The sequence below is a fragment of the Taudactylus pleione genome, unplaced genomic scaffold, assembly GCF_031769625.1.
Source record: "Taudactylus pleione unplaced genomic scaffold, aTauple2 ptg000760l, whole genome shotgun sequence".
Lineage (NCBI taxonomy): Eukaryota > Metazoa > Chordata > Amphibia > Anura > Myobatrachidae > Taudactylus > Taudactylus pleione.
In genome coordinates this window covers 2,562,721-2,589,748 of record NW_028285162.1, presented here as the reverse complement: position 1 = coordinate 2,589,748, position 27,028 = coordinate 2,562,721, and the positions used below count along the sequence as shown (strand labels likewise).

The 27,028-nt window shown below is 44.8% G+C and overlaps 1 protein-coding gene across 1 annotated transcript in view; it reads right to left on the bottom strand.

The window, feature by feature from the left end:
* The window catches only part of GNPAT (glyceronephosphate O-acyltransferase), a 118,669-nt gene that overhangs the window by 24,741 nt on the left and 66,900 nt on the right, over positions 1-27,028 (bottom strand). Inside the window, exons 7-11 of the mRNA XM_088457434.1 lie at positions 13,766-13,917; positions 13,549-13,679; positions 12,736-12,959; positions 11,995-12,240; positions 2,733-2,812 (exon numbers count right to left, since the gene is read on the bottom strand). Of these exons, the coding sequence (XP_088313560.1) occupies positions 2,733-2,812; positions 11,995-12,240; positions 12,736-12,959; positions 13,549-13,679; positions 13,766-13,917 (833 nt within the window). The remainder of the gene's footprint in view (positions 1-2,732; positions 2,813-11,994; positions 12,241-12,735; positions 12,960-13,548; positions 13,680-13,765; positions 13,918-27,028) is intronic.

Here is a 27,028-nt window from a genome sequence, read left to right as displayed (position 1 = left end):
ACACACACACACACACACACACACACACACACTTTATATATAAATAAAGCGTCCTATAGTAGCTGGTGGGAAATCCATGGCTCAGACTTGTTTTTCCAGCACATTACACAAATACTCGATTCGATTGAGATCTGGAGAATTTGGAGGCCAAGTCAACCCCTTTAACTCTTTATCATGTTCTTCAATCCATTCATGTAAAATGTTTGCAGTGTGGCAGGGCACATTATCCTGCTGGAAGAGGCTCCTGCCATCAGGGAATACCATTAGCATGGAGGAGTGTACTTGGTCTGCAACAATGTTTAGGTAGGTGGCATGTATCAAAGTAACATCCACATAAATGCCAGGACAAAAGATCTCCCAGCAGAATACGACCCAGAGCATCTTACTACCTCCGCCGGCTTGCCTTTTCCCAATAGTGCACCCTGGTGCCATTCCTTCCCAAGATAAATGATGCACACACACTCGGCCGACCACATGATGTAAAAGAAAAGGTGACTCATCAGACCAAGCCACCATCTTCCATTGCTCCATGCCTATTGTAGGCGCTTTCGCATGGGAACCGATCTGCGGCTACTCAGACCCGCAGCAAGCATATGGGGCTGCATTATATTTTTTTGCAGTTTGTGCTATAATAACTCTTCTGTGGAATCGGACCAGACGGGTTAGCCTTCGCTCCCCACGCCTTAGGCGCCCATGACCCTGTTGTGGTTGTCCTTCCTTGGACCACTTTTGGTAGGTACTAACCACTGCATACCGGGAACACAAGACAATGATCTGATCCAGTCGTCTAACCATCACAATTTGGCCCTTGTCAAAATTGCTCAGATCCTTACCCTCATTTTTCCAGCTTCCCACATCAAATTCAAAAACAAGTATTCACTTATTGCCTAATAGATTGCACCCCTTGACAGGTGGCATTGTAAAGACATTATTATTATTACTACTACTACTACTACATTTTATTTATAGGGCGCCACAAGTGGTCCGCAGCGCCGTACATACAGTAAAGGGTACACAGAACATTACATTACAGTAACCAAATTATAAACAGAGCACAAGTAACAATTAGCACACAATTCTCCATACACAATACAGCTGGGAAGGTGAAGGCTGTCCTAGAAGTGCTCCTACAATCTAGGGGAGATAATCAATGTTGTTCATTTGTAAGTTGTTTTAATATTATGGCTGATGGATTTGGATATTTGATTGCATACCATTTGAGTCATTGATCATTTATTTCATAGGTTCTTTATATTCTCTTAATTAAGTACAACTATTTTATGAGGTCTTAGCTTTTTGATGACTTGTCAAGTTGGAAAACAACAGACCACTGTAGAATTGGCAGGGGACATGTTCTCCTAGACTGGGATGTAGTCCGGAAGCCGATCTAAATGCCAGAGACTGTAATCCCGACTAGGGACGAATTACAGGCGTCTAAATCCACCGGGTGGACAGCCGCGGGGGTGGGGGGGGAGGTTGGGTTAGGTGTAGGGCTCCCGGGGGGACTTAGCGTTAGGCACCCCCCCCTGGGAGGTTAGGGTTAGGCTAGGGGGAGGGAGGGTTAGGCACCCCCCTGGGGGACTTTGGTTTAGACAGCGGGGAAGGGGGGGTTAGGAGTAGGCACACTGGTTAGGGTTAGGCACCCTGAAGGAGGGTTAGGGGGTAGAATTAGATTAGTTGATACTTACCTTTAGGACAATCAGGATTTCCTCCTTTGTCGGGCAGCCGCTGTCGGGATTTGAACGGCCGGCAGTAATACATATCACACCCCCTAGACCAGGGGTCTTCAAACTTGGCCCTCCAGCTGCTGTGGAACTACACATCCCAGCATGCACTGCCACCTTTTTGATATAACAGCATGCTAAAACTATGTGCAGTGCATGCTGGGATGTGTAGTTCCACAGCATCTGGAGGCCAAGTTTGAAGACCCCTGCCCTAGACTATGGGGCTCTCGGTTATGGAATATTCAAATTCCTGATTGTAAGGGGTTTGGGGTGGTTAGTTAAAAATGCATCTCTAGTGTACATAACCTTTAAAAAGGGAACTACACATATTTTTTCCCCAATTACCCAACCCCCTTTCCCTCCAAACTTAGTAATACTGCATAACAACTGTAGCTCAGGAATAACTGAAACCATTGAGGTTGCATAATCTGTGCAGTAGCATGTTGGTTATGCAGCAGTTTTAACCAAAATAACTAAAGGGATCTTTTGCAGTAAAGGTTTAAAAGTTTAATCGGTATATTTATTAAAGTGCCAGTTTTTAGAAGTGGAGATGCCCATAGCCACCAATCAGATTCTAGCTATTATTTTCTAGAAAGTGCTAGATAAATGTTAATTAGAATCTAATTGGTTGCTATGGGCAACATCTCCATTTTTTAAAAAAACCTGCACTTTCGTAAATATAACCCTAAGTCTAAAATCATTGAGTGTCTCCAGGCACTGTTACGGGTTAGCTTCTCACGAAGAGCAAGCTGGATGGTTATGGAGAGAGATTTATTGCAAAATAAAAATGCTCTTACAGTATTAAAGGGGAAAATATACACCAATCGTACTAGAAGAATGATTTTATTTAAATTATCCAAAAATGACTGGCAGACAAATGGACAACAGTTTTAGTGCAAAGAGGACATTATTTTACGGCATATCGAAGATTTAATTATCATTATACTGTATACACTTGTCAGACTTGCCCATTACTCATGTGGAGAAATGTGGAGTGACATCTCTTACCTTCTCTTCAAAACCAGGAAAGAAGATGAACTCTTTTGAAAAAAGATTTCTCATAAAGCAAAATGTTTTATAAACATCCACTGAAAAGTAAAAACATAAAAAAATGGAAGTGAAAAAGGACATACAATAATCATTGGTCATTTGTAAGTAACAAAAGTTATTTTGCAGGGTTGTGGTAGGCTATTACCAGCGCTTAGACTTTAAAATACTTGCACCTGATTACTATTTGCCTGTGTATTTTGGGACGTTTTGGACCTCTTAGCCGGATCATCATTTACACTTACTGTGATTATCTGGTAACAAGGGACTCAACTGGCAACAGCAAAACTCCACAGCGTGGGTGCTTTATGTCCGTAGTATGTCAAACTGACACCGAGATATTTATCTATAGCAGTTGGACTCCACAGAGCGGACTGCTCAGGTGTCCTGGATTGTGATCTTCTACATTGTGGAATTCCCACGACACTACTCAGAACCGTTTTGGTTCATTACTAACCAAGCAGCATACTTCCAATACCCGATGGTGAAACTCCCGGGCTTGTGAGATTACCTTACTGACTGTGCATTCAGAATTCTTTATAGCCGCTACTTATACAATCGTGGATTACTGCACATTTCCTCTAGGACTTTCTGGATACCGGTAATTATGGGCCTGATTCAGAGCTGAACGCTTTGAATCAGGGCCCTCCTACTTTTTTTGGAGCGTCCTCATGAACGCTCGCATAGCTGTGGGTTACCACCCACAGCTTATGTGAGCGTCCATGATGATGGTCGCAATGGTCTTGACCATCGCGACCATCGGGCTTGCGACGGAGACCCTGCGGTAGGGTCTCGCTGCCGCAAGCCCTGTAGTGATTTTGGCTCTATCAGAGCCAAAATCACTCCCACTGACATCACTAGTGATGTCAGTGGGGCTGGCTTGAGACGGTAGGCGTTCCCATGGGAACGCCTCCGTCTGGCAGGCACGCCCACCATAGGGGGCGTGCTGTCAAACAACATCGACAGCACGCCCCCTTTGGTGCGAGACATGGAGCGATGGTGAGCCCGTCGCTCGCCGGGTCTCGCGCATGCGCACGACGGAGCTCCCTCCGTCGTGCGCATGCGCAGTGGGGAACATTGATCCGCTTGCGAGCGTCCTGCCGCTCGCGAGCGGGCCTGAGTGACCCCCTATGTCTACTGACGTTTATAGGCAATAGTATTTTACACTACCATCAGCACAAGTCTGGCGAAACAAAGTATATTTGCATTTATTTTACTTTTGTATCATGTGTATACTTATGTATTTTAGAGAGTTGTTTTAATTTTGTATTTATTACTTTTTTCCATTTACTTTAGATTAAACATTATTGTGTATAAAAACATTTCATATGGTCATTTTAAATCTATATGTACTCCTGAGCGCCATCTCTATTTATTTATTTTCTGACATTTTTGTGTGGTAGAATAGATATATAGTGTCTAGATTGACTTATTCCCTGTCGACCATCTGGAGTCAAAGGTTGACAGGGAAAAAGGTGGTCTGATAAATGGTCGACATGTTCAAATGGTCGACACAAATTTACAACTTTATTTATGTAACCCTAATCCTAACCTTCACCCTAGTGCCTAACCCTAACCTTCCCTCTGGCGCCTAACCCTAATCCTCCCCCTAGTGCCTAAAGCTGGGCACACACTGGAGCAGTATCGGCCCGATACGTCGTTCTGATTCGGCCAGAAACTACATATTGACCAGATCGTTCAGGGTGTATGGTTAATTTGCTTCCAGTCAGCCAATATCGCATGCGGTGCTGTGCAAGGTAATGAAGGAGGGAACGAGGGATTGTTCCATCCTTCATTGCATCTTTCTGATATGTACCGTGGATACGATATGTCAGCCCACTGGCCATCATATCGTCTGGGTACACATCGCTTTAGTGTGTGCCCAGCTTAACCCTAACCGTCCCTTCCGGGAGCCTAACCCTCCCCCAAGTGCCTAACTCTAACCTTAAATGTTAGAAAAAAATGTGTCAACCAGTTGAACCTGTTGACCTATTGCCGGTCGATCTACTGACTGACGATCTTCCATTCGGATACCCTTTTGCAGCAGTTGATTTAATTTGTATACATTATACATCACCAACTAAGACTTATTTACAAAAGTGTAAACTCACGATGTAAAGGCTTTGGTGTGACGCTACAAGGGCCAATATAGCAGTGTCTGCAGGGATAAAACCGTTATCACCAATCAAAATGAGAACTGGGTAGATTGGTTGGCATTTCTTAGAGAGTTTGGATTTGACACGAGGGTCTAATAAAATTTTAATTTGGTCTTGTTGGAGAAACTGCCAAATGCCTGGCACTTTTCTCCATATTTGGTGGAGCAGTCTGGTACTGTAGAGATTCTGAGCACCTTAACAAGTGCATACTGCACATTGTGAGTGCTGCTGCCTGCCTCCTTGCTAGAGCCTGGAAAATGCAATCTCCTCCTACTATGGATGCTCTCAGAAAAGAGATTTGGTTTGTCTTTTAGTTAAATTGATGACTAGCATACTCATTATTTAAGACTTGGAATCCCTGGATTCAGTATCATGGCATCTTCTCTTCTTAACTGAAAATGAGGCATCTGACCTCTGTACTGTCTAATGATGTACAGTATATATGGTACTTCTTTGTTTACTGGCTTTTCCAAACCAGCTTTCCATACTTGACTGATATGTTTGTTTTAGATCGCCTCTGCACAGGAGTGTCCTCAGCTGGTTCGATTTTCTCTTTTCTCAATATTGTCTGATGCCTCCAATAAAATGTATAAAAAAAGAAAAAGAAAAAAAAAAAAAAAAAAAAAGGAGGGGATGCCCTTAGATAGTTAGGCCCTGGTTTGCTAATGTACAGGCTGATTATTTCACTACCAGGGAGGTGGTGGAGATCAGGTCTCCCATACCATTAACAGGAGCACTTGCACCATCTTGTTACATTTCTAAAGAAAAGCACATTTCAGGTCTACCAACACAATAAAAAAAACCTTCACAGAAAAAAAAAAAAAATCAAAAGTGACACATAATAAAAGACACCCCAAAGTACCTCCCTCTCATAATTAATATACTGTATGGACATAAATTAAACTAAACGAAGTTGCATTTAAAGAGAAAAATAAGAGATATGGTAAGAACTTACCTTTGTTATCTATATTTCTACGAGGTCCATAGGGTTCCACCTGATACCTTGGGGTATAGGCGATGGCTCTGCCGTCGGGCACCACACAGTTAATCTTTTAGTCCCAGGATTTACCGGGGCCTCCTCTCCTATACCCCGCCCCCAGGCCAAGGCACCGTCAGTTACGTACCAAGCCATAGGCCAGAGGAGGGGAAAACAGAGAGAAGGAAGACTGGAACACACAATAGTCGCACTCTCACAGAGAAGGAGACTGAAAACTGGTGACCAGAACTAAACCCATCTTAAGCACAGGTGCGACAGGGTGGGAGTCCTGTGGAACTCTATGGACCTCGTAGAAATAGAGATAACAAAAGGTAAGTTCTTACCATATCTCTTATTTTCTACTGCAGGGTCCATAGGGTATCCACAGGATACCTTGGGGATGTCCCAAAGCAGTACCTTCCAGGGTGGGGACGCTCCTGTGCAGAAAGGAGAATCTGCCGCCCGAAGGAAGCATCCTGAGAGGCAAAAGGTATCAAATGCATAATACCTTACAAAGGTATGGACAGAAGACCATGTGGCCACCGTACAAAGCTGAACAGCTGAGGCGCCCCGGCAAACTGCCCACGAGGGACCCACAGACCGAGTAGAATTAGCAGTAACAGAGGGCGGTACTGGAACGCCCTCATGAGTGCAAGCCTCAGAGATCGCCCTGCAATCCACCTTGCCAACGACTGTTTGTTGGCTGCCTTCTTATGGAAACCGTAGAGGACAAACAGGGAGTCTGACTACCGAAGGGAACTGGTACGGTCCACGTAAATACGGAGAACACGTACCACATCCAATGAGGCCTCACCTGCTGAAAAGTCTGGTGAGATAAAGGCCGGTACTATAATTTCCTTATTAATGTGAAAACTAGACGCCACCTTAGGAAGGAAACCAGGGCCTAAGAACCGCCCTGTTCCTGTTCAAAATCAGAAAGGGAGGGCAACGAGAGAGCCCCCCCAAATATGACATCCTTCTACCTAAAGCGCTAGCTAGAAGAAATACAATCTGCGCTGCAAGCCATTTGAAGTCCACTGAACCCCGGAGTTCAAATGGAGGTCCTTGGAGAGCCCTAAGGACCACAGCCAAATCCCAAGGAGCCACTGGTGTGACAAAGGGAGGTTGAGTGGGAAGGACACCCCGCATAAAGGTGTGGATAACAGGAAGCGGAGCAATCCTACGCTGAAACCACACTCAGAGTGCAGGAAACATGCACCTTCAAGGAGGCAAGGCGGAGACCCTTTCTAAGCCCGCCTGTAGGAAAGCCTGAGCCACCAGCAGGATCATACCCCCTTCTACCTTGAACGTTCTAAGCACACGTGGAAGAAGGAAGAACTGAGGAAACAGGTACACAAACTGGAAGGTCCACCGTACCGACAGAGCGCTACCAGGAGAGCCGCAGCGTCTTCTGTTCTGGACCCGCAGCTTGCGGTTGTGTCTGGAGGCCATGAAGTCTATATCTGGAAGGCCCCCCTTTGTCCACTTAGGAATTGAAATACCTCCTGGTGAAGAGACCATTCCCCTGGATGCATATCGTGCCAGCTGAGGAAGACCACTTCCCAGTTGAGGACTCCTGGGATGAACACAGCCGAGATGGTTGGGAGATAACTTCCGCCCAGGTTGCGGGACACCTCCTTCAGGGCCGCCTGACTTGGAGTTCCTCCTTGACTGTTTATGTAAGCCATGGACCCCAGTAAGCGCATTGCTGAGTGAATGAACACTCGGCGACCCTATAGACAAGTGCGTTTCCTTGTCTGCAACACAGAGATCTTTTCTTCTGTTAAGAAGATCCGCTGCTGATGAGAGCCCAACAGAGCACCCAGATGGATCATCCTCTGGGATGGAGTTAGGGAGGACTTCTTCCAAATTATCTGCCAACCGTGAGTCTACAACACTGATCTAGTCAGTTGCAGATGGCTGCAAAGTACTTCTGGAGATCCTGCTAACAGTAGAAGGTCGTCCAGATAGAGTAGCAGGCAAACCCCCTGAAGCTGTAGGTGGGCCACCATGACCGCCATTACCTTGGTAAATACCCATCTTGTCGTGGAGAGACCAAAGGGTAGAGCTTGAAACTGGTAATGGTGATCCAATACAACAAATCGGAGGAAACGTTGATGAGCTGTGGCAACAGTGATATGCAGGTAGGCATCCTGGATATCCAGAGACACCCTAAAATCCCCAGGTTCCATATCAACAATAATGGAATGCAGAGTTTCCATCCTGAACCACGGTACCCTGAGAAATTTGTTTAGGGACTAGAGGTTGAGGATAGGACGGTATGAACCATTCGGTTTCTGTACCAGAAAGAGGTTGGAATAATAACCAATCCCCCATTGGGGTAGCAGGACAGGCACTATGACACCTGCTTAGAGCATAGAGTGCACAACTTTCTGGATTTCCAGAAATGAGTGAAGGCCAGTGGTGAAGAATTGATAGGGAGGCCTTCTGTGGAAAGAGAGGGCATACCCGTGAGAGACCACTTCTCTCACCCAAGTGTTTGGGCGAATTGTAGAAGATGGCTTCCCACCTTGGGGTCCCCTAGGGGGAGGCCTGTCCTGTCATGCACCAGGCTTGTCGCCGGCTTAGCAGCAGGGCATCTGGTAAAACAAGGTTTAGCAACCTTTTTCGCTCCTAAGGGTCTCAGTAAAAGACTGCTCCTTAGGTGTACCCTGGGGACAATAGGAACAAAAGGATGAGGTCCCTAGATCCGGATGGAATCGGAGCTGAAGGCAGACATGCAGATTTAGCTGCCGCCAGCGTATCCATAATTTTATCTAAATCAGGGCCAAACAAAACATGACCATTATAAGGTAAACATTCCAAGCCCTTCTTGGATTCAGCATCTGCTCTCCAAGAACGTAACCACAAGGAGCGGCGAGCAGAAACCGCCGCCGCGGAAATCCTTGAAGTAAACAGGTTCACATCCAAAGCTGCCTCATTAATGTACGCAGCTGAATCCCAGAGGTTGCCCCTAGTACAATGCCAGGGCATCCACCCATCTTTCCATGGCCCGAGTCACCCAACAGACTGCCATAGCCAGTCTGGAGGCCCTTCCAGGGAGGGGACACACCTCCACCTTACGGTCCGTAGCATCAGTTAGAGATGACATGGACGGCCTTGGTAAAGTTACACATGTCCCATGAGAATCCACCTGAGGGGGAGACTCCCAATTAGTGAAATAGCTATCCGCAAAAATGTATGCATAAGACAGGCACATTTGTGGTTGAAATAGCTTTCCTGGAAACTTCCACGCCTCCTCTAAATGATCCACCCACTGGCCAGATAGGGAAAAAACAGCAGCTGCACCTTTAACATTATTAAAGTAGGCATATGTGGGCGTAACCATGGGGAGGCCATCAACCGTGATGAACATGGCCATACGGACGGCCCGAATGAGGCCCGGAATAAATATCTTAGACCTAGCCTCAACCTCTTTAGGAGTGGGCTTCTTCCGAAGTCGTGTCATCATCATCATTAAACTGAGTGATTGGGGGTGACAGCAACGGCCTCTTAGCAGGCCTAAGCGGAGGTTCTTGTAACCCATCCGTCAGGTTCTACCGTAGTGGGCAACATGTTTGCCCAGACCTGTGGAGGGGAACATTGTGCCACCATCACCTGTCCCAGGACCCGTATTACCGGGGATGGGACTACTGCCTGCTACGGAAACCCCATTGGGGACACAGGAGGGGAAGACAACCGATCCACCAATGCATTCAAGGCACAACAGGGGTACAAGAAAGAGCATAACATGTTATACATAAGCCCTCCTGAAATACATCCCCTTCTCCAATGTCTACTATACATCTGGAGCAGGTAGGCAGGAGAGGAGCACCGTTTTGCAGTGAATCATCACTCCCAGACATGACAAGCAATGTGACCCAACCGCACAGTAAGAATTTCTGACTGTGAGGCAAATTCCCACCCTGACAGCACTGGTACTGAGAGGGCTGAAGGGAGGAAAGTTAGGGATAGTTAAAATGGCTGACAGTGAGAAATCAGACACACAGCGCTAGCATAAGTCACAAACTATGCAGAGAAAACAACCTGCACAATGGCACTATAATCAACTACAAGACTAATGTCTAGTAGGAACAGTGCTACATACTCTGACCTTACTTCTGGAGGAGAGGTATGTAGGGGGGAACCAGGCACCGCGCACTGCTTGAGACCAGCGTAGTAAGCCCAAAAAGGTGGCCGCCGGAAAACTCAGTGTGGGCGGCCCGGGGAATGAGCGCTGGAACAGCCCGCTGAACCACGCAGGAAAAAACGGCGCTGTGTGCAGCGGGGGAGGCGCCGCCTGTGCTGTACAGGAAAGCACGCTCCCCTGGCATGCATTTAACCCCCCGGATGCTGGAGCGCAACTCCGCGGCGTTCCAGTCCCTTATCCTGGAGGTTCAGTGGCAGTGCAGGCTCTTGCCTGGCTCCACAAGCAGCCGTCCCCAGGGAGCCCCCAGCCCTGGGGACAAAAAGTGGACTGTGCATCAGCGGGCGCTTACCACAGACACCCGCTGCTTACCGGAGCTGTCCCCCTGCGTTTTGGTCACAGTCCAGGGCACCCCGGGGGATCCTGCTAGCTGGAACCCCCAAACACCCATCGAGTTCCCCAGATCATTACCGGTGATCGGCGCCGGTGGGGGTGTCGGAGCAACGGCACAGATGTCCGCTGGACTGTCCGTGCTGACCACTCTTGAAGATCTTCGGGGGCTGTGCAAGACAGCCCCCCTGTGCAGTGTCCAGACTCTGGCCGGGCACCTACGAAACTGAAGGTGTCTTGACCTGGGGGCGGGGTATAGGAGTGGAGGCCCCGATGCATCCTGGGACTAAAAGATTAACTGTGTGGTAGCTGACGGCAGAGCCATCGCCTATACCCCAAGGTATCCTGTAGATACCCTATAGACCCTGCAGTAGAAAGTTAAAATATTTCAATGAACAAATAGGATGATCTCAAAGCGTTTGTAGGCATTGCAGTTCTGCACTTTGTGATTCATAAATGTCCGTTATAACCCATCACAAGCAATTAAATTCTGAACAGCAAAACAAAAAATTTAACTATTTAAACAACAAAAATAGCTAAAAGATAATGGATACAAATGTATGATGTTTTCAACAATTTTAATTATATTACGTAGATTTCATACTCCCATTCTGTTGTAACCAGAATTACATTTGGAAAATGGCATGTTTCATTTTTCAGAAGGAAATCTTGAAGCATAAAACCAGTAAAGTCTAAATTCTAAACTGAGAATACCCAGTGTTTCTACACACGGACTAATGTTGACACTTGTATTCACCCAAAAACGCCAGAATGGATAGGAATCCGAGCACCAAGAGGCTGGATCACTTTAGCGTGGTTATAAGATGACCACACACAGGTGGCGCTTCAATTGTTTTGCTGGCAGCTATTTTGTTAAGGTGCTTGATGGAGAAATTATGTTGTTACTCTGTCTGAGCGCAGTAGCCACTGGCATTTCTGCTTGAACCCTCAGGAGGGTGCAAGTAAATGAAATGTGTGAGAAATCTGTGGTTAGGGCGCCCTAACCAGTACTTTAGACGGGTTTAGCTGTTTTATACGGCTAAACCCGGTCTAAAAGGGTATGAAGAGAATGATAATTAATGAGCGCCCAGAGCAATTAATTTGTAAAACTGGGCACTCATTAATTATGGCCGCCCATTCAACAATTGAATCGCCCCCACAGGGTGATAGTAGTTATCTCCCAACAAGACCGATAGTGACAACTATTTTCAGCCAGACGCTGCAATATTGGGCCAGTTGCTCAATACTGGCAGCAAAAATGCAGTGTATGTGACATGTATAATAAAGGCAGGTTCTCATAGTAAGGAGCTCAGCAAAATTGAAAAGATTTATATAACACATTTAAATTTAAAAACAAACTTACAGACATTGGAAGCAATGAAGTTGAGTATTGCCATTAGTGAAGGATGGCAGCATACATAAGCTCCAGCACATATTGCAAAAGACAAAAACCTATCAATGTATACAACATGTTTACAATATTCATTAGATTTTTGTTATAAAAAGAATTGAACGCCTGGGATACTGATCATAAACTTAATACACTGAACTTACCTCTTCTACAACTCGGTGCCATTTTACTAGCCAGCACCACCAAGGCAGGTCGTACAAATACATTTACCATCTGGTTCCTGTAAGAGGCACACATGAGCACAGTAACTGCTCTGCTGAACACCAGCTCTTCTGTAAGAATGCCATTTGGGTTTTGTTCAAACAAGACCACCTCTCCCTTTGAAAGCCTCATAATATTTGAATGGAGGCCTAAGCTGGACTGAACCACTTTGTTGGCAGACATGTTATCTAAAATGCAAAAAAACAAGCAGATCACGTGAAAGCTTTCTGAGTAAAACAAACCAATCACAAAAGGACTTATTTAATAGGTTCCATATACATTGTATAAAGAAATGTATAATGCAACTATATATGTATATGTTTACACTAGTCAGTGTGCTGGTTACATGAATATACACTCTGCTGCTGTTACCAGCTTCTCAGAATGCATTTCTATCTATTCAATGTTTTTACCAGGTAAAAATGCATTTGGGAAGCCTTCTAGTGAGCTCCAAAATGCTAAAACACATTTGTGATTTACATGCGTTATAACTAGCAAAAACATAAATGCAACACCAACTATTGTAATGACACAAACCCACAGTACATCATAATTACTTGACTAAAAAATGCATACACTCCACAAGAACACAAACAAATACATGACAGAAATACATTTTTCATTTACACACAGGCTAGAGGCTTGATAAGTTTTGTTAGCGTTATTGATTATTTGTTCCATACCCGGCCATTCTAGACATCCCCCAAATATCTCTGTTAAATCTTTCAGCCAAAGGGTCTTGTCAACTAATGCATTGTAATTTAACGCTGGACAGTTCTGTAGTAAAATTGCTGCGATTAAAACTCCAGGACTGAGCACCATGTTGGCTATTTGGTGAAGCTCTACTTTATAGGCAACATCAGAGATAAACTTTTGCATATCCGCTGAGGGTCTGTGAGAAAGATGTCTGAAACAAGAGAGAGACATAAACCGTATTGCCAAATACTTCTATTTCTGTGTAAAGATAAGGACTCACTGATAAATTCAAATATTGTATCAACAGAAATGAACACACTAACATTCAATAATGAAACATTCACGAACATTAATGCTTCTTTTAAAAGTTTCCTGTCAAATATATTCCCGTATAGATCTGCCTAAGATCTTCAGTTGTGTTACTTGTGCGCCAGGGCTAGGCACATTTATTTTTTGTTGGCTGCTTTTGGCATCCACTTTATTTTTGCTCAAATCTCTTTCCAGTCCAGAAACCAGATGGGCAGCATGGTAGCACAATGGCTAGCTAGCTGACTCACAGCACTGAGGTCTTGGGTTTGATACCAAACAAGGCTCTATCTGTGTGGAGTTGGTATGTACCTCCAGTGTTTGTGTAAGTTAACTGGCTTCTGTACTCCTGGTTCTGTGTTGTGAGGCTATGACATACTGACATTACCAGGCAGCCTATAGGAATATAGAGGGTGAGGAGCTTGAGCTTTTGTCTTGGTATCCTGTGTTACCAATGGACTGAATCAGGCTCCCATAATAAATAACAGCAATACCTGGGAATAAGGTTATATTGGGATCGATTAAGTCTTCTATATGCCAATGACCGCAATGATATGGGCTTTCCAAAAAAAACATGAATACTTCCAAAGTTGTCACTGAGAATTTTCCTGGCTTTTAGCAATCCCTGTAAGAAAAAAGGATATACCATATAAACAGAAGTGCTGCTGGAAGAAGCAAATGGGGCAATGGGGACATGGGAGCAAATCTTACTGATGTGGATTCTTTGGGTTTGGGCACTCCAAGGAGTTCATAAGCATAAAGCGCTTCCTCTAGTATTCGCTCATAGCTGATGCTGACCGGTACCAGGTAGGTATCAAATACTTCTCCCTTGAAGAATGGCTCCATGACTACACTTAGCAGACCTACAGGAATGACAAGTATTAAAAACAATGATATAGAAGTTCTGAATATTATTTGGACCATTTATGCACAAAAGTCATGTAGATTTGTGTGTGAACGATGTACTATCTTGGGGCATGATACAATAAGGAGATCAAGCAACTCTTTTTTTTAATAACCAATAACAATCAATTAGATCCTGTGTTGACAAATCAGACTAAAACTTGATTGACTAAACAATATAGCCTATTTGATTTAATGGTTTCTGTTCTACACTACCTAAATGGTATCATATTAGTACTTTTAATTGCCAATATTTTTAAGAGCTCATGATATTAATAAACAGTGCTTGAATGGGCCTAAAATGGTGATCAACATAACTATACAAAATACGCTGACAGTGCTAATAGAAATTTATTCACCCCTTTGCTGTGGAGGAAGAGTCCGGCTTATCATCAGCATATACCTTAAAACTGCGAATGACGAATCTCAATCGCAAAGCTAACCTACCTTCTCCCCACCAGCACTAATCACTAGTGGGGAATCCCTAAAGTCAGCGGGCTGGTCCCAGAGATGAGAGGAGGGTCTGTAAGTCTGTCTCCTTAACCCTGGCCCCTTGTTTAAAAGAGTTCCCCTCTTTCAAACTATGTGCCCCTATAGAGATTTTTGCCTGGTGATCAGTGTTATAATTAGGTAATACCCTTGCACTACAGAAATATCATGGAGTCCAATGAAGGGGGAAGATTTTCAATTAAAGTGCAGACTTGTTTTGTCAAACCCTACACATGGAATCCTGCTTTTGTTTAATATTTTGGAAAAGTGGATTATTGGCAAAACAAGAATCACAAAGTATTTATTTGTGGTGCTTAGAAGATGGGAAAAAAAACAAAAAACAAAAAAAACAGGTTTGCTTTGTTTCTCTTTCTAGATATTTCAATACAATATACCTTTTTGGCCATTTGGGTTAAATATAATTTGAAGTATTAGTAATGGTGTTTTCTGAAAATGTAAAGTATTCTAAAATAAAAGTATAATTTGTGTGAATAAAGCATAAATAAAATCGGTGATATTAATGTTGGAATGTAATGAGAGGCAACGTCAGAAAATGGCTTCAGCACAAGGGTGAGAAACCCCTCAACAGTGAAGGGGTTAAACCTGTTGATGAACCATATGTAGAGCAGTGTTCAGGTTATGATTTCAGTACTAACAAAGTGTTTCTCTACAGAAGTTGTTCTCAACCTGGAGCATTAGTACTTCTAGTGGTACTCGCTTTGATGTTCAGGAGTACCAGAAAGAAAAATTGTGTGTGATGGCAGAAACGCATAAGGATTGCTAGGGATCCCTAGCCCCATGCATCACAGCTTGACCCTGATAAAGTGAAGCCTATCCCCTGGATCAGCAAGCATATGTGGAATATAGTTTTACTATCAATTTTAAATGCATCATAAACTGTAATATGTGAGAAATACATGTACAGTTCACGTGTCTTTGTATATAGCACATTTATTGCATTGTATATATATATATATATATATATATATATATATATATATATATACACATATATACACACACACACATACATACACAGTCAGGTCTATAAATATTGGGACATTGACAGAATTTTCAGATTTTGGCCTCTATTCACCACCACAATGGTTTTGAAATGAAACAAACAAGATGTGCTTTAACTGCAGACTTTCAGATTTAATTTGAGGGTAATTACATCCAAATCGGGTGAACGTTGTAGGAATTATAACAGTTTCTATATGTGCCTCCCACTTTTTAAGGGGCCAAAAGTAATGGGACTATCAACTCAAAAGCTATTTCATGGACATGTGTGGGCTATTCCCTCGTTATTTCATTATCAATTAAGCAGGTAAAAGGTCTGGAGTTGATTCTAGGTGTGACATTTGCATTTGGAATCAGTTGCTGTCGACTCTAAATATGAGATCCAAAGAGCTGTCACTATCAGTGAAGCAAGCCATCATTAGGCTGAAAAATCAAAACAAACCCATCAGAGAGATAGCAAAAACATTAGGTGTGGCCAAATCAACTGTTTGGAACATTCTTAAAAAGAAAGAACGCGGGGGGCGTGGCCACGGCATCTATGGAGTAGCACACACAGTTGTGAGCTCTCCAAAGTCAAGATCCTGTACTATCTCCTGATACAACGCCCCGGGGATACAGTGACCTGTGCAGGCGTCGGAAGTCCTGAGGTACCTGATAAGCTGGGTCTGGGAGAATTCTGCAGCCTCCTCAGCCTTGTTGACGCTGATTTCTCCGGCGGCTGTGATAGCCGCTACGGATCACGTGGGACGCCGGCGGGCTCCGTGTTTCCGCGCGGCGCTACTCCATACAGCCCTGTGTGCAAGTTTGGCTCTCTCTGGTGCTGGCTGTGGCGCTGAGTCCTCTCCCCTGCTGTGAGACCCTGCTGTGAGACCATGAGACATTGCTGCTGCCCTGATCCTCTGCCTGGGTGCCTCTCTCCCCTGAATGCTGGGGCTACTGCTGGCCGCCATTTTGGGTTGGATGCTGGATCTGTGAGCTCCTGATACAGTCAGTGTTGGTGCTCCTGATATATATTTAGCACCTACTTTATATCACTATCCTCTCACATATTTTTAAATATGGGGAAAACTCATCATGCTGCTGCAGCAGCGAAGCTGGAGCGTTATTCGCGCTCATCGACGCCGCAGCCCCCGCCTCGTGATGAACAGGATGCTGGATCCCCTCCTGCGTCTCCTATTCCTGATACTGTGCCACATGACTCCTCAGGGGCCACATTGCAAAGCGTGTTGGATGCAGTCACGGCTAGTGAGACAAGACTTGCTGATAAAATTGGCAAAGTGCAGTCTGACCTATCTATAATTCATCACGATCTACAGCGTGTCCGGGAGAGAGTGGGAGAGGTGGAAACACGTACTTCTACGCTTGAAGATACGGTATCTCCGCTAAAAGAGAAAGTGGCTACCTTGGACTCTCAGATGGCTGCGGTACATAAAAAGTTGTCAGATATGGAGGGGCGTCTTAGGCGCAACAACGTCAGATTTGTGGGGTTGCCAGAAAAAGAGGAGGGCTCGAGCCCAGAGGAATTTCTGGAAAAATGGCTGCTGGAAACATATGGCAGGGAGGCCTTTACCTCACACTTTGCGGTGGAGCGGGCTCATCGTGTGCCGACCAGACCGCTTCCTCCTGGAGCACCTCCGCGTACTTTCATTGCCAAATTCCTACACTATCAAGATCGGGACACTGTGATAAAGCTGGCTCGCACGAAAGGTCCTATGGAACGTAACGGTTCCCGGGTTTCGGTGTTCCCTGACTTCTCCGTTGAGGTTCAAAAGGAAAGGGCACAGTTTCTTTCAGTCAAGCGTCGCCTGCGAGATCTTAATATTCCATATGCCATGCTGTTCCCTTCTAAATTACGAGTGGTTGCGGATGGCGAAACGAAATTTTTCTTCACTCAGAGAGAGGCTGCTTCGTGGTTGGATCGCCGTGTCCCGGCCAGGAGGCCGTTAATAAATGACTGAGCATGGACCATAATTCCTGATTTGCGTAGCACGTAACTATGCTATAAATGTGAATGCCAACATGTGCAAGTGATCTTTTTTCAGGTCGAACCAATATTGATCTAGTAATGCTATTTTCGATATTGTGTGAATGTTATGGTATTCCCATATTCTGTTTTTTCTTTTTTTTCCTGTGATTATGCATAGGGTTTCCCCAATTGTGAGGGAACAGTGCGGATTAATGTGATAACCATTCTCTCAAATAGTTGAGTACCTATGCTTCATAGCCTACTAGTATCTTATTTTGGGTCAGGACGATATCTTGTTCTTATTTTTCTATCCCCGGGGTGTGCAGTTTTGGGGAGTTCCCTGTGTTTAGGGGTCATTATATATTTGCCTCACCCTGTACATGGGATAAATTGTTATATGCCTATTTGGTAAACTTATTTTTCTATTGTCACCTGTTGAGGGAGGGGTGTGGGAATAGGTATGCCACAGTTGGGGTTGGGTATACAGGGAGGGGGGATAGAAGGGGTAAGGGTTGTAATATTATCATTTATTATTATTTTTTCTTTTCTTCTTCCTTTAATCTCTTATGTGGTCACAAATTATCCTATACTGCAGCATTGTGGGTTTTACTCGGGGTGTGCTTATGTTTTGGGCATATGCGAGAATGTCTTATGGGTATATACTCTGGGAGGAGATGCTGTATTGACTAGATTACTATGACGCAAACTAATATCAATGTTCTCACTTGGAATGTAAGAGGCCTTAATGACAAAATAAAACGTTCCCTAGTGCTGCGACAACTTAAACACTATGGAGCAGATATAGTCTGCCTTATGGAGACACATCTGGTAGGCGGAAAATTGCTCTCCCTTAAAAAGCCGTGGGTGGGGTGGGCTTATCATGCATCACACACGACCGCTTCTAGGGGGGTCTCCATACTAGTCCGCAAATCGGTCCCTTTTATACTGGAGACGGTACAGATTGACTCAGGGGGTCGTTATGTTTTTTTAAACTGCAGGATTAATAATATACCACTTTTAGTGTTGGCATTATATATACCGCCTCCGTACTCCTCTGGAGTTTTAAAGAAAGTAGCGGAGTTTATGGCCCTGTCCCCGGGAACGTCTACAATCTGTGTTGGAGATTTCAATAATGTTTTGGATCAAGATTTGGATAGAAGGGATACAACTCAGAGGGGTCCCTCACTACATGGCAGCAGGTTCTCAGCTTATGTGTCTGGGCTGGGCTTGGTCGATGCGTGGAGGACGAAAAACCCTAATGTAAGGCAGTTTTCATGCTTTTCTTACTCCCATCTCACGTTCTCCCGGATTGACCTGGCGTTGCTCACGCGGGATATGCTGCCTAGAATTAAATCCGTGCGCTACGAGACCAGGGGAATCTCGTACCACTCCCCTTTGGCACTTAGGCCCTGATTCAGACCCACTCGCGAGCGGCTGTCCGCTCGCAAGTGGGTCGATGGTGTGCACTGCGCATGCGCACGACGGAGGGAGCTCCATCGTGCGCACGCGCCAGACGCGACGAGCGAAGGACTTTCCTTCGCTCGTTGTGTCTGATCAAAGGGGGCGTGCTGTCGATGTTGATTGACAGCACGCCCCCTTTGGTGGGCGTGCCTCCCTGACAGGGGCGTTCCCAAGGGAACGCCTACCGTCAGAAGCCGGCCCACTGACCTCACTAGTGAGGTCAGTGGGAGTGATTTTGGCTCTGATAGAGCCAAAATCACTCCGGGCCTTGCGGTTGAAAACCTCAACCGCAGGCTCCGGCTCGCAGTTTCGATGGTCACGACCATCGCGGCCATCAAACTGCACGCTCGTATAGGCTGTGGGTGGTGACCCACAGCTATACGAGCGTCCAGGAGGACGCTCCATAATTATGGAGGGCGGCCCTCATTCAGAGCGTGCGCTCTGCTCAGAGCGTACGGCTCTGAATGAGGGCCTTAGTTTAGACCTGGGATGTCAAAGGGGCCAGTCATTTTGGAAACTTAATCCATTTTGGTTGACTCGCATGGGGGCGGGCTCTGATTTGGAAGAATTATGGAAGGAATATTTTGAACTTAACCGTGGTACAGCCCCGGATAAAATAGTATGGGACACTTTTAAGTATTTTCTTAGGGGGACTCTGATTAAAAGAGTTGCTGATCTGAGGTCCTTTTATAAAAAGAAGGAATTGGAGCTGGAGGCCACATGCCAATCATTAGAGCTTACGTATCTTGCAGACGGATTAGTCGTCTAGGATCGCATGGCTGTCCGCACAGAGGGCATGGAATGAATGCTTGACAGATAAGGCCCGATACAAATTTCTATTCAATTCACACTCTAGATATGCAACAGGTGATAGACCTGGTAGTTATTTAGCCAACCTGGCAAGATTGGAACGTCCTTCAATAACTATAGCAGAGATTTTGGGTTCAGGGGGTGTAATTTATGACCAAACACCAAATATTGCACAGGAATTTGTTAGATACTACCAGCAACTGTATAGTTCTGGCATGACATATAGTATTGAAGAAACGCGCCATTATCTTAGGACTATAGCTCTCCCTAAACTATCCTCCGAGGCTAAAGAATTTCTGGATTCTCCTTTGACTCTGGAGGAAATTGAAATAGCTATACGATCCTTTCCAAACGGTAAGGCCCCGGGATTAGACGGGATCCCCTTGGAGTTATATAAAAAACATAGTCAGTTTTATGTGCCCCGTCTACTCGAGTTATTTCATCAATTGTTTGAATGTAATTCTCTCCCCCAGTCCATGTCAGAGGCCCTTATAGTTGTGTTACCAAAGCCGGGGAAAGACCCTAAACAGATGGAGTCATACCGACCTATTTCTCTCCTCCCTACGGACATTAAAATCCTTGCTAAAGTCTTGTCCATAAGGTTAAATCAGGTGATTGCCCAGCTGATACATCCAGATCAGACTGGATTCATGCCTGGCAAGGCAACCTCGCTCAATCTTAGACGCCTGTTTACTCAGTTACAGATTTCACATGAAGACCCCTCTTCTAAAATAATAGTGTCATTAGATGCCGCCAAGGCGTTTGAGTCTGTAGAGTGGTCATTCTTATGGGAGACAATGAATGGCTTTGGGATAGGCTCTGGTTTCATTCAATGGGTTAGATTGCTGTACTCGGCGCCTGTGGCCAGGGTATCGGTTAATGGATTCGTCTCATCTCCTTTTCCTCTCTCAAGGGGTACAAGGCAGGGCTGCCCCTTGTCACCCATTCTATTCGCCATGGCCATTGAGCCATTGGCCTGTTTGATTAGGGCTAGCCAGGCTGTTCAAGGGTTTTCAATGGGAACTAAAGTGGATAAAATAGCATTGTATGCTGACGATATCATGCTTTTTGTCTCGGATTATGACACTTCCATGCCCAATGCTCTTGCAATTATTAATTCTTTTGGAAAGTATTCGGGTTTGTCGATAAATTGGGACAAATCATGCATACTTCCCATTAGAGGAACATGTCCTATTGTCCCGCTCATAACACTCCCACTGAAATGGGTAGATTCATTCAAATATTTAGGTGTATGGATAACTAATGATCCTCATAGATATGCGTCCTTAAATATTAAGCCACAGATAGAATATTTACGTTCCTGGGTAGATACATGGGGGAAATTGCCATTGACCCTCACTGGTAGAGTAAACCTTGTAAAAATGGTTTTACAACCTAAACTACTATATGTGGTGCAACATTCCCCAGTTTATCTCCCTCAGAGTGTGTTTAGACAAATAGATGGATTGTTATCCTCCCTGATTTGGGTTAAACGTAGAGCACGAATTCAACTGAATACACTTACTAGGTCACGGGAGGCTGGGGGACTGGCACTACCCCATTTTAAGCTTTACTATTACGCATCACAATTGGCGCAATTGAGGACATGGACACAGGTACTGGAGGTAGATGAATTGTCTGCTCTATTGGTAAGACAGGAGTCTCGGGGGCACACCCCACTCCAAATATTACTTAGTAGCAATTTGCGAGGTGTTCGAGCTCCACTGATTAGACAGGCAGTCTTGATTTGGAGACAGGTCACACAGATTTTTCAAGGACAGGGATGGGATCCTGATACTCCTTTACATAATACCAGGGGTCTAGAGGAACTGGCTTTACTACAGGTTAATGAGGTCTGGGGGAAATGGGGGGTGAAAGCGTTAGGACAATTATACACGTCTGGGGTCCTTAAGTCGTTTGAGCAGCTACAAAATGAGTTCCATGTCCCGAGACAATATTTGTATAGATACCTTCAACTTCGCCATGCCATAGACGCACAATTTGCGGATGCCAGTCCAGTGTTCCGAGATTCCCCTGTTAAAATTTTACTGCAGGCTGCTGGATCAAGACACTTAGTGTCTGTTATGTATGCAGCCCTGATGAAAGAATATCATGGTACTGATTTACCATCCGTTAGGCAAAAATGGGAAGCTGACCTTGGTTTACTGCCAGATGAAGTGTGGATAGGAGCACTGGGTAGTCCAAAAATAGCTACTACCACAATTAGGTTTCAACAAATACAATTATTTCTGGTACATAGGACGTATTTAACGCCAGAGCGTTTATTTAAATTCGGTGGTAAATCTGATTCAAAATGCCCAAAATATAATTCCCCCAATGGCAATTTTTGGCACTTATTATGGACATGTTCTAATATTAGTTCCTTTTGGGATGAGGTTAGTGTGCACTCTATCTGTTATTGGGGAAGACATGTTAGATAAATACTTTGCACAATATGTTGTTAATTTATGCATGCTTGCTAAGGTTTGCATAGCTAGAACATGGCTGGCCCCTGAAGGTCCAACGATAGGGCAGTGGATAGCACTGGTGAATGAAACCTTGGCGCATGAAAAATTTGTGTATATAGCTAGGAAAGCTGAAAAGAAATTCCATCTTATTTGGGGTAGATGGCTGAAATCATCATATGGGCGTAGACTGGCGGAGACAGGCCTCGATGTGACATGGATAACCACGGGGGATAGAGCTGTGTGTATTAGTAATACTTCTCATATTTAATGTGTTATAAACAAGGTAATAAATATGTAATTAATGCTTTATATGTGCATAAAGACGATGTACAAATGCTTAATTCTCGCTAAGCAAAATATGCCTAGAATGTATGCTCTAAACGAGAGCCCGCAGTGTAATATGTCCTGAATGTTTTATTCTATAGGATGTAATTTATGTGAATGACCACACATAGACTGTATAATGTAATATATAACAATTTACATTTTTTTATTTTTTATGATTTTATTAATGTTTATGTTAATATTTTTTCTTGAAAACAAATAAAGACTATTGAATTAAAAAAAAAGAAAGAACGCACCGGAGAGCTTAGCAACACCAAAAGACCAGGAAGACCATTGAAAACAACTGTGGTGGATGACAAAAGAATTATTTCCCTGGTGAAGAAAAACCCCTTCACAACAGTTGGCCAAATCAAGAACACTCTCCAGGAGGTAGATGTATATGTGTCAAAGTCAACAATCAACAGAAGACTTCACAAGAGTGAATATAGAGGGTTCACCACAAGATGCAAATCATTGGTGAGCCACAAAAACAGGAAGACCAGATTAGAGTTTGCCAAACAACATCTAAAAAAGCCATTACAGTTCTGGAACAACATCCTATTGACAGATGAGACAAAGATCAACTTGCACCAGAGTGATGGGAAGAGAAGAGAAGGAAAGGAACTTCTCATGATCCAAAACATACCACCTCATCAGTGAAGCATGGTGGTGGTAGTGTCATGGCGTGGGCATGTATGGCTGCCAATGGAACTGGTTCCCTTGAATTTATTGATGATGTGACTGCTGACAAAAGCAGCAGAATGAATTCTGAAGTGTTTTGGGCAATATTATATGCTCATATTCAGTCAAATGCTTCAGAACTCATTGGACGGCGCTTCACAGTGCAGATGGACAATGACCCGAAGCATACTGCAAAAGCAACCAAAGAGTTTTTTAAGGCTAAAAAGTGGAATGTTATGCAATGGCCAAGTCAATCCCCTGACCTGAATCCGATTGAGCATGCATTTCACTTGATGAAGACAAAACTGAAGGGAAAATGCCCCAAGAACAAGCAGGAACTGAAGACATTTGCAGTAGAGGCCTGGCAGAGCATCACCAGGGATGAAACCCAGCGTCTGGTGATGTCTATGCGTTCCAGACTTCAGGCTGTAATTGCCTGCAAAGGATTTGCAACAAAGCATTAAAAAGTGAAAGTTAGATTTAGGATTGTTTAGTTTGTCCCATTACTTTTGGCCCCTTAAAAAGTGGGAGGCACATATAGAAACTGGTGTAATTCCTACACCGTTCACCTGATTTGGATGTAATTACCCTCAAATTAAATCTGAAAGTCTATATATATAAAACATTTTATCCAAAAGCAATTGTATTCATTACAAATGTGTTGATTTGCAAATGTTGGGGGATACAGTTAATGCAAAAGAGGGGCCAGGTTGCACCTAGGTAAAAAATGAGAAACACTGCTCTATAGGGATAAATAAATCACTACTTTCATGTCTTCCCAAGCTGTGAGATCATAAACTTCTTAAAGAGGTCTAGGGCTCATACCATGGACAGACATCAAACAGCTTGTGGACACACTGTAAGAAAATGGGTTGCTTTTTCAGGGTTGTGTATGTTACATACTTATCTTAGATACTTGCCAGAATGCCAAATCTTAGAATAACAAATGACACAGAAAATAAATAATGAGTGGTGGATCCTAACAAGGACAGCTGGGGAGATGAGCCAGTGTCCAGGACGATCAAGGAGTGTCCTGTTTAAGTCAGTGGTACTTTGTTTTCATTGAGAAGTGATAATTCAAGTTTCAGATGCATGGTGGCCTTCCTAAGGACTTGGTGTGTCCTTTACAAAAAAAACCTTTTGCATATGAGGCATATTGCAAAATATTAAATGTTCAAATGAAAATCTAAACCAAAAGGTAGTGATATTTTGGACCCGCCAAACACTGCGTCGCTAGTTATCGTCCCCGATGTTGCATACTCCTGTCATTTTTCTCCCCCTCATCTCTATCCCCCTACCTCTCCTTCTCTTCCACCTTAATCCCCCAGTCTCTCATCTTTGTCCCCCATCTCTTTTTGTCTGTCCCTATTGTTAGTCTTTCATCTCTGTGCCTGTCCCCCACTCTTCCGCTGTCTATTATTTCTGACCCCAACCTTCCCTTCCCCCCGAGGCATGGACACACACACACACACACGCTATTATCACAGGACCTGCAGCTATCTGCCCACCCACCCCTTCTTCGGGTCCATGGGGAGAGGGGGGTGCTGGCTGCAGGTGTTGTTAGGGAGAATAAGTCCTGTCCTAGCACGGCTGGGGGTAGAAGACATGAGTGAGGCAGTGTCTGGGAGTCTGCCAGCCAATGAGAGCTGTGAGGGGAGGGGCCTCCCTGCAGCTAGACACATGCTTTAGGATATATCTCTCAACAAGTCCCAGGTTATACTGCCACACTGATGCAGACGGGTCTAAAGCAATAGACTTTCCCACCATCCTGCTGGCACTCAGACTATACAAAAGTCGGCGTCTTGCCCTCTGGTCCCGTATTCACAACTCCGAGCGTGGCCTAGCGCATTGACGACTGGACATGGAGCAGCTGAGTATGCCACGGACATTTGATACTTTACACCTGTCACGGCTTGGCCTGCGCTTGGACCCGGAGTGGAGTCGGATGAGGAATGAGGACTTGTTTGCTGGTACTTGAAGGCAGCCGGCCTTAGGGGAGTATGACTCATGAAGCAGTGGCACGCGACGGGATCAGAACCAGGCTGCGAGACACTGGCGGAACTTAGAGACCCGGGGTAGGCTGGGTATAGCAGGTAGACGGGATCAGGAGACAGGTAGTAACAGGAGCAAACTGCACCAAGGCTGAGAGGGGAGTCTGCAGAAACACACTGGTACTGACAGTTTAAATGAGCAAAGGAGCACAGAGAACTAGCTCACAGCATACGCTGTGATAGACGTTGCACTGGCAACTAAAGAGCCTCTGGACAGCCCTTTAGTACCCTCAAGTAGTGCAGGATTGGTTGCTAGCCTCCCCAGCCCAGACTGAACCTGATTGGCCAGAAACGACATGTGACCCAAATCCAAGATGGCCGCGCCCAGTGGTCACAGCATGGAAGCTCTGCCAGTCTCAGCCCCTCTCACCTGCCTCCAGATGGAAGCCCTTGGTCTGCGGAGACTCACAGCACCCAGCGCTATTCTCCAGGAACCTGCACCTCTGCTGGAAACACCATGCCACAGCGCCCGGAGCGGTAAGCGCCGCGATCTCAGCAGCCTGTCACCCCTGGTCGTGACAGTACCCCCTCCTTTAGGAGTGGCCTCTGGACACTTCTTCGGTTTACCAGGATTCTCAGAGTGAAACTTAAGCACTAGGCGAGGAGCGTAGACATCCTCAGCTTTCACCCAGCAACGTTCTTCGGGACCGTAACCTTTCCAATCCAGTAGATATTGGAGTTGCCCATAACGAAAACGAGAGTCCAGGACCTGTTTGATCTCGAACTCTACACCCCTCTCAGTCAAGACTTTGGGGGAGCGTGGCAGAGTCTTGCGAAAGCGATTCAGGATGAGAGGTTTCAGCAGGGAAATATGAAAGGAATTTGGTATTTTGAGGTAGGACGGAAGTTTTAATTTATAGGCTACTGGATTGATCACTTGAACGATGGGAAAAGGACCGATGAAACGAGGAGCAAATTTCATAGACGGCACTTTAAGGCGAAGATTACGAGTGGATAGCCATACTAAGTCACCTGTTTTTAGGTTGGGCACCGCTCTCCTTTTTTTGTCCGCTGTTAATTTATATCGAAGAGAGGCTTTTTGTAAGGAGGAATGGACCTGAGTCCAAATCTGAGAGAATTTCTGTAGGGTGGAGGTCACTGCTGGTACATCGAAGACTGGCAATTCTTGAAACTCTGGTACTCTGGGATACAGTCCAAAAACTATAAAGAATGGGGTTTGCCCCGTAGATGAATGATAGGAGCTGTTAAGGGCAAATTCGGCCCAGGGTAAGGTGTCCGCTCAGTTGTCTTGTGATGAAGACATGTGAATTCTTAAGAAAGTCTCAAGGTCTTGATTGACCCTCTCTGTAGACCCGTTAGACTGAGGATGGTAAGCTGTTGAAAAATTCAGTTTGATTTGAAAGATAGAACATATAGCTCTCCAAAATCTGGCTACGAACTGTACCCCTCTATCAGAAACAATCTCAGTTGGAAGTCCATGGAGACGGAAGATGTTGTCGACGAATAACTGAGCCAACTCTGGAGCAGACGGCAACTTCTTGAGGGGAACGAAATGAACCATTTTGGAGAAACGATCCACTACTACCCAGATGGTGGTAAACCCATTAGAAACAGGTAGATCCGTTACAAAGTCCATGGAAAGGTGTGTCCAAGGATGGGTTGGTACTGACAGGTAGGAGTGTGCCGGCAGGAACCTGTCTGGATGTTTTATGTTGAGCACACTGTGGACAGGAGGCGATAAAAGCTTCAATTTCCGACTTCATAGCAGGCCACCAGTATGATCGTTGCAGGAATTCCAAGGTCTTGCGTATGCCCGGGTGTCCGGCAAAACGAGAGGTAT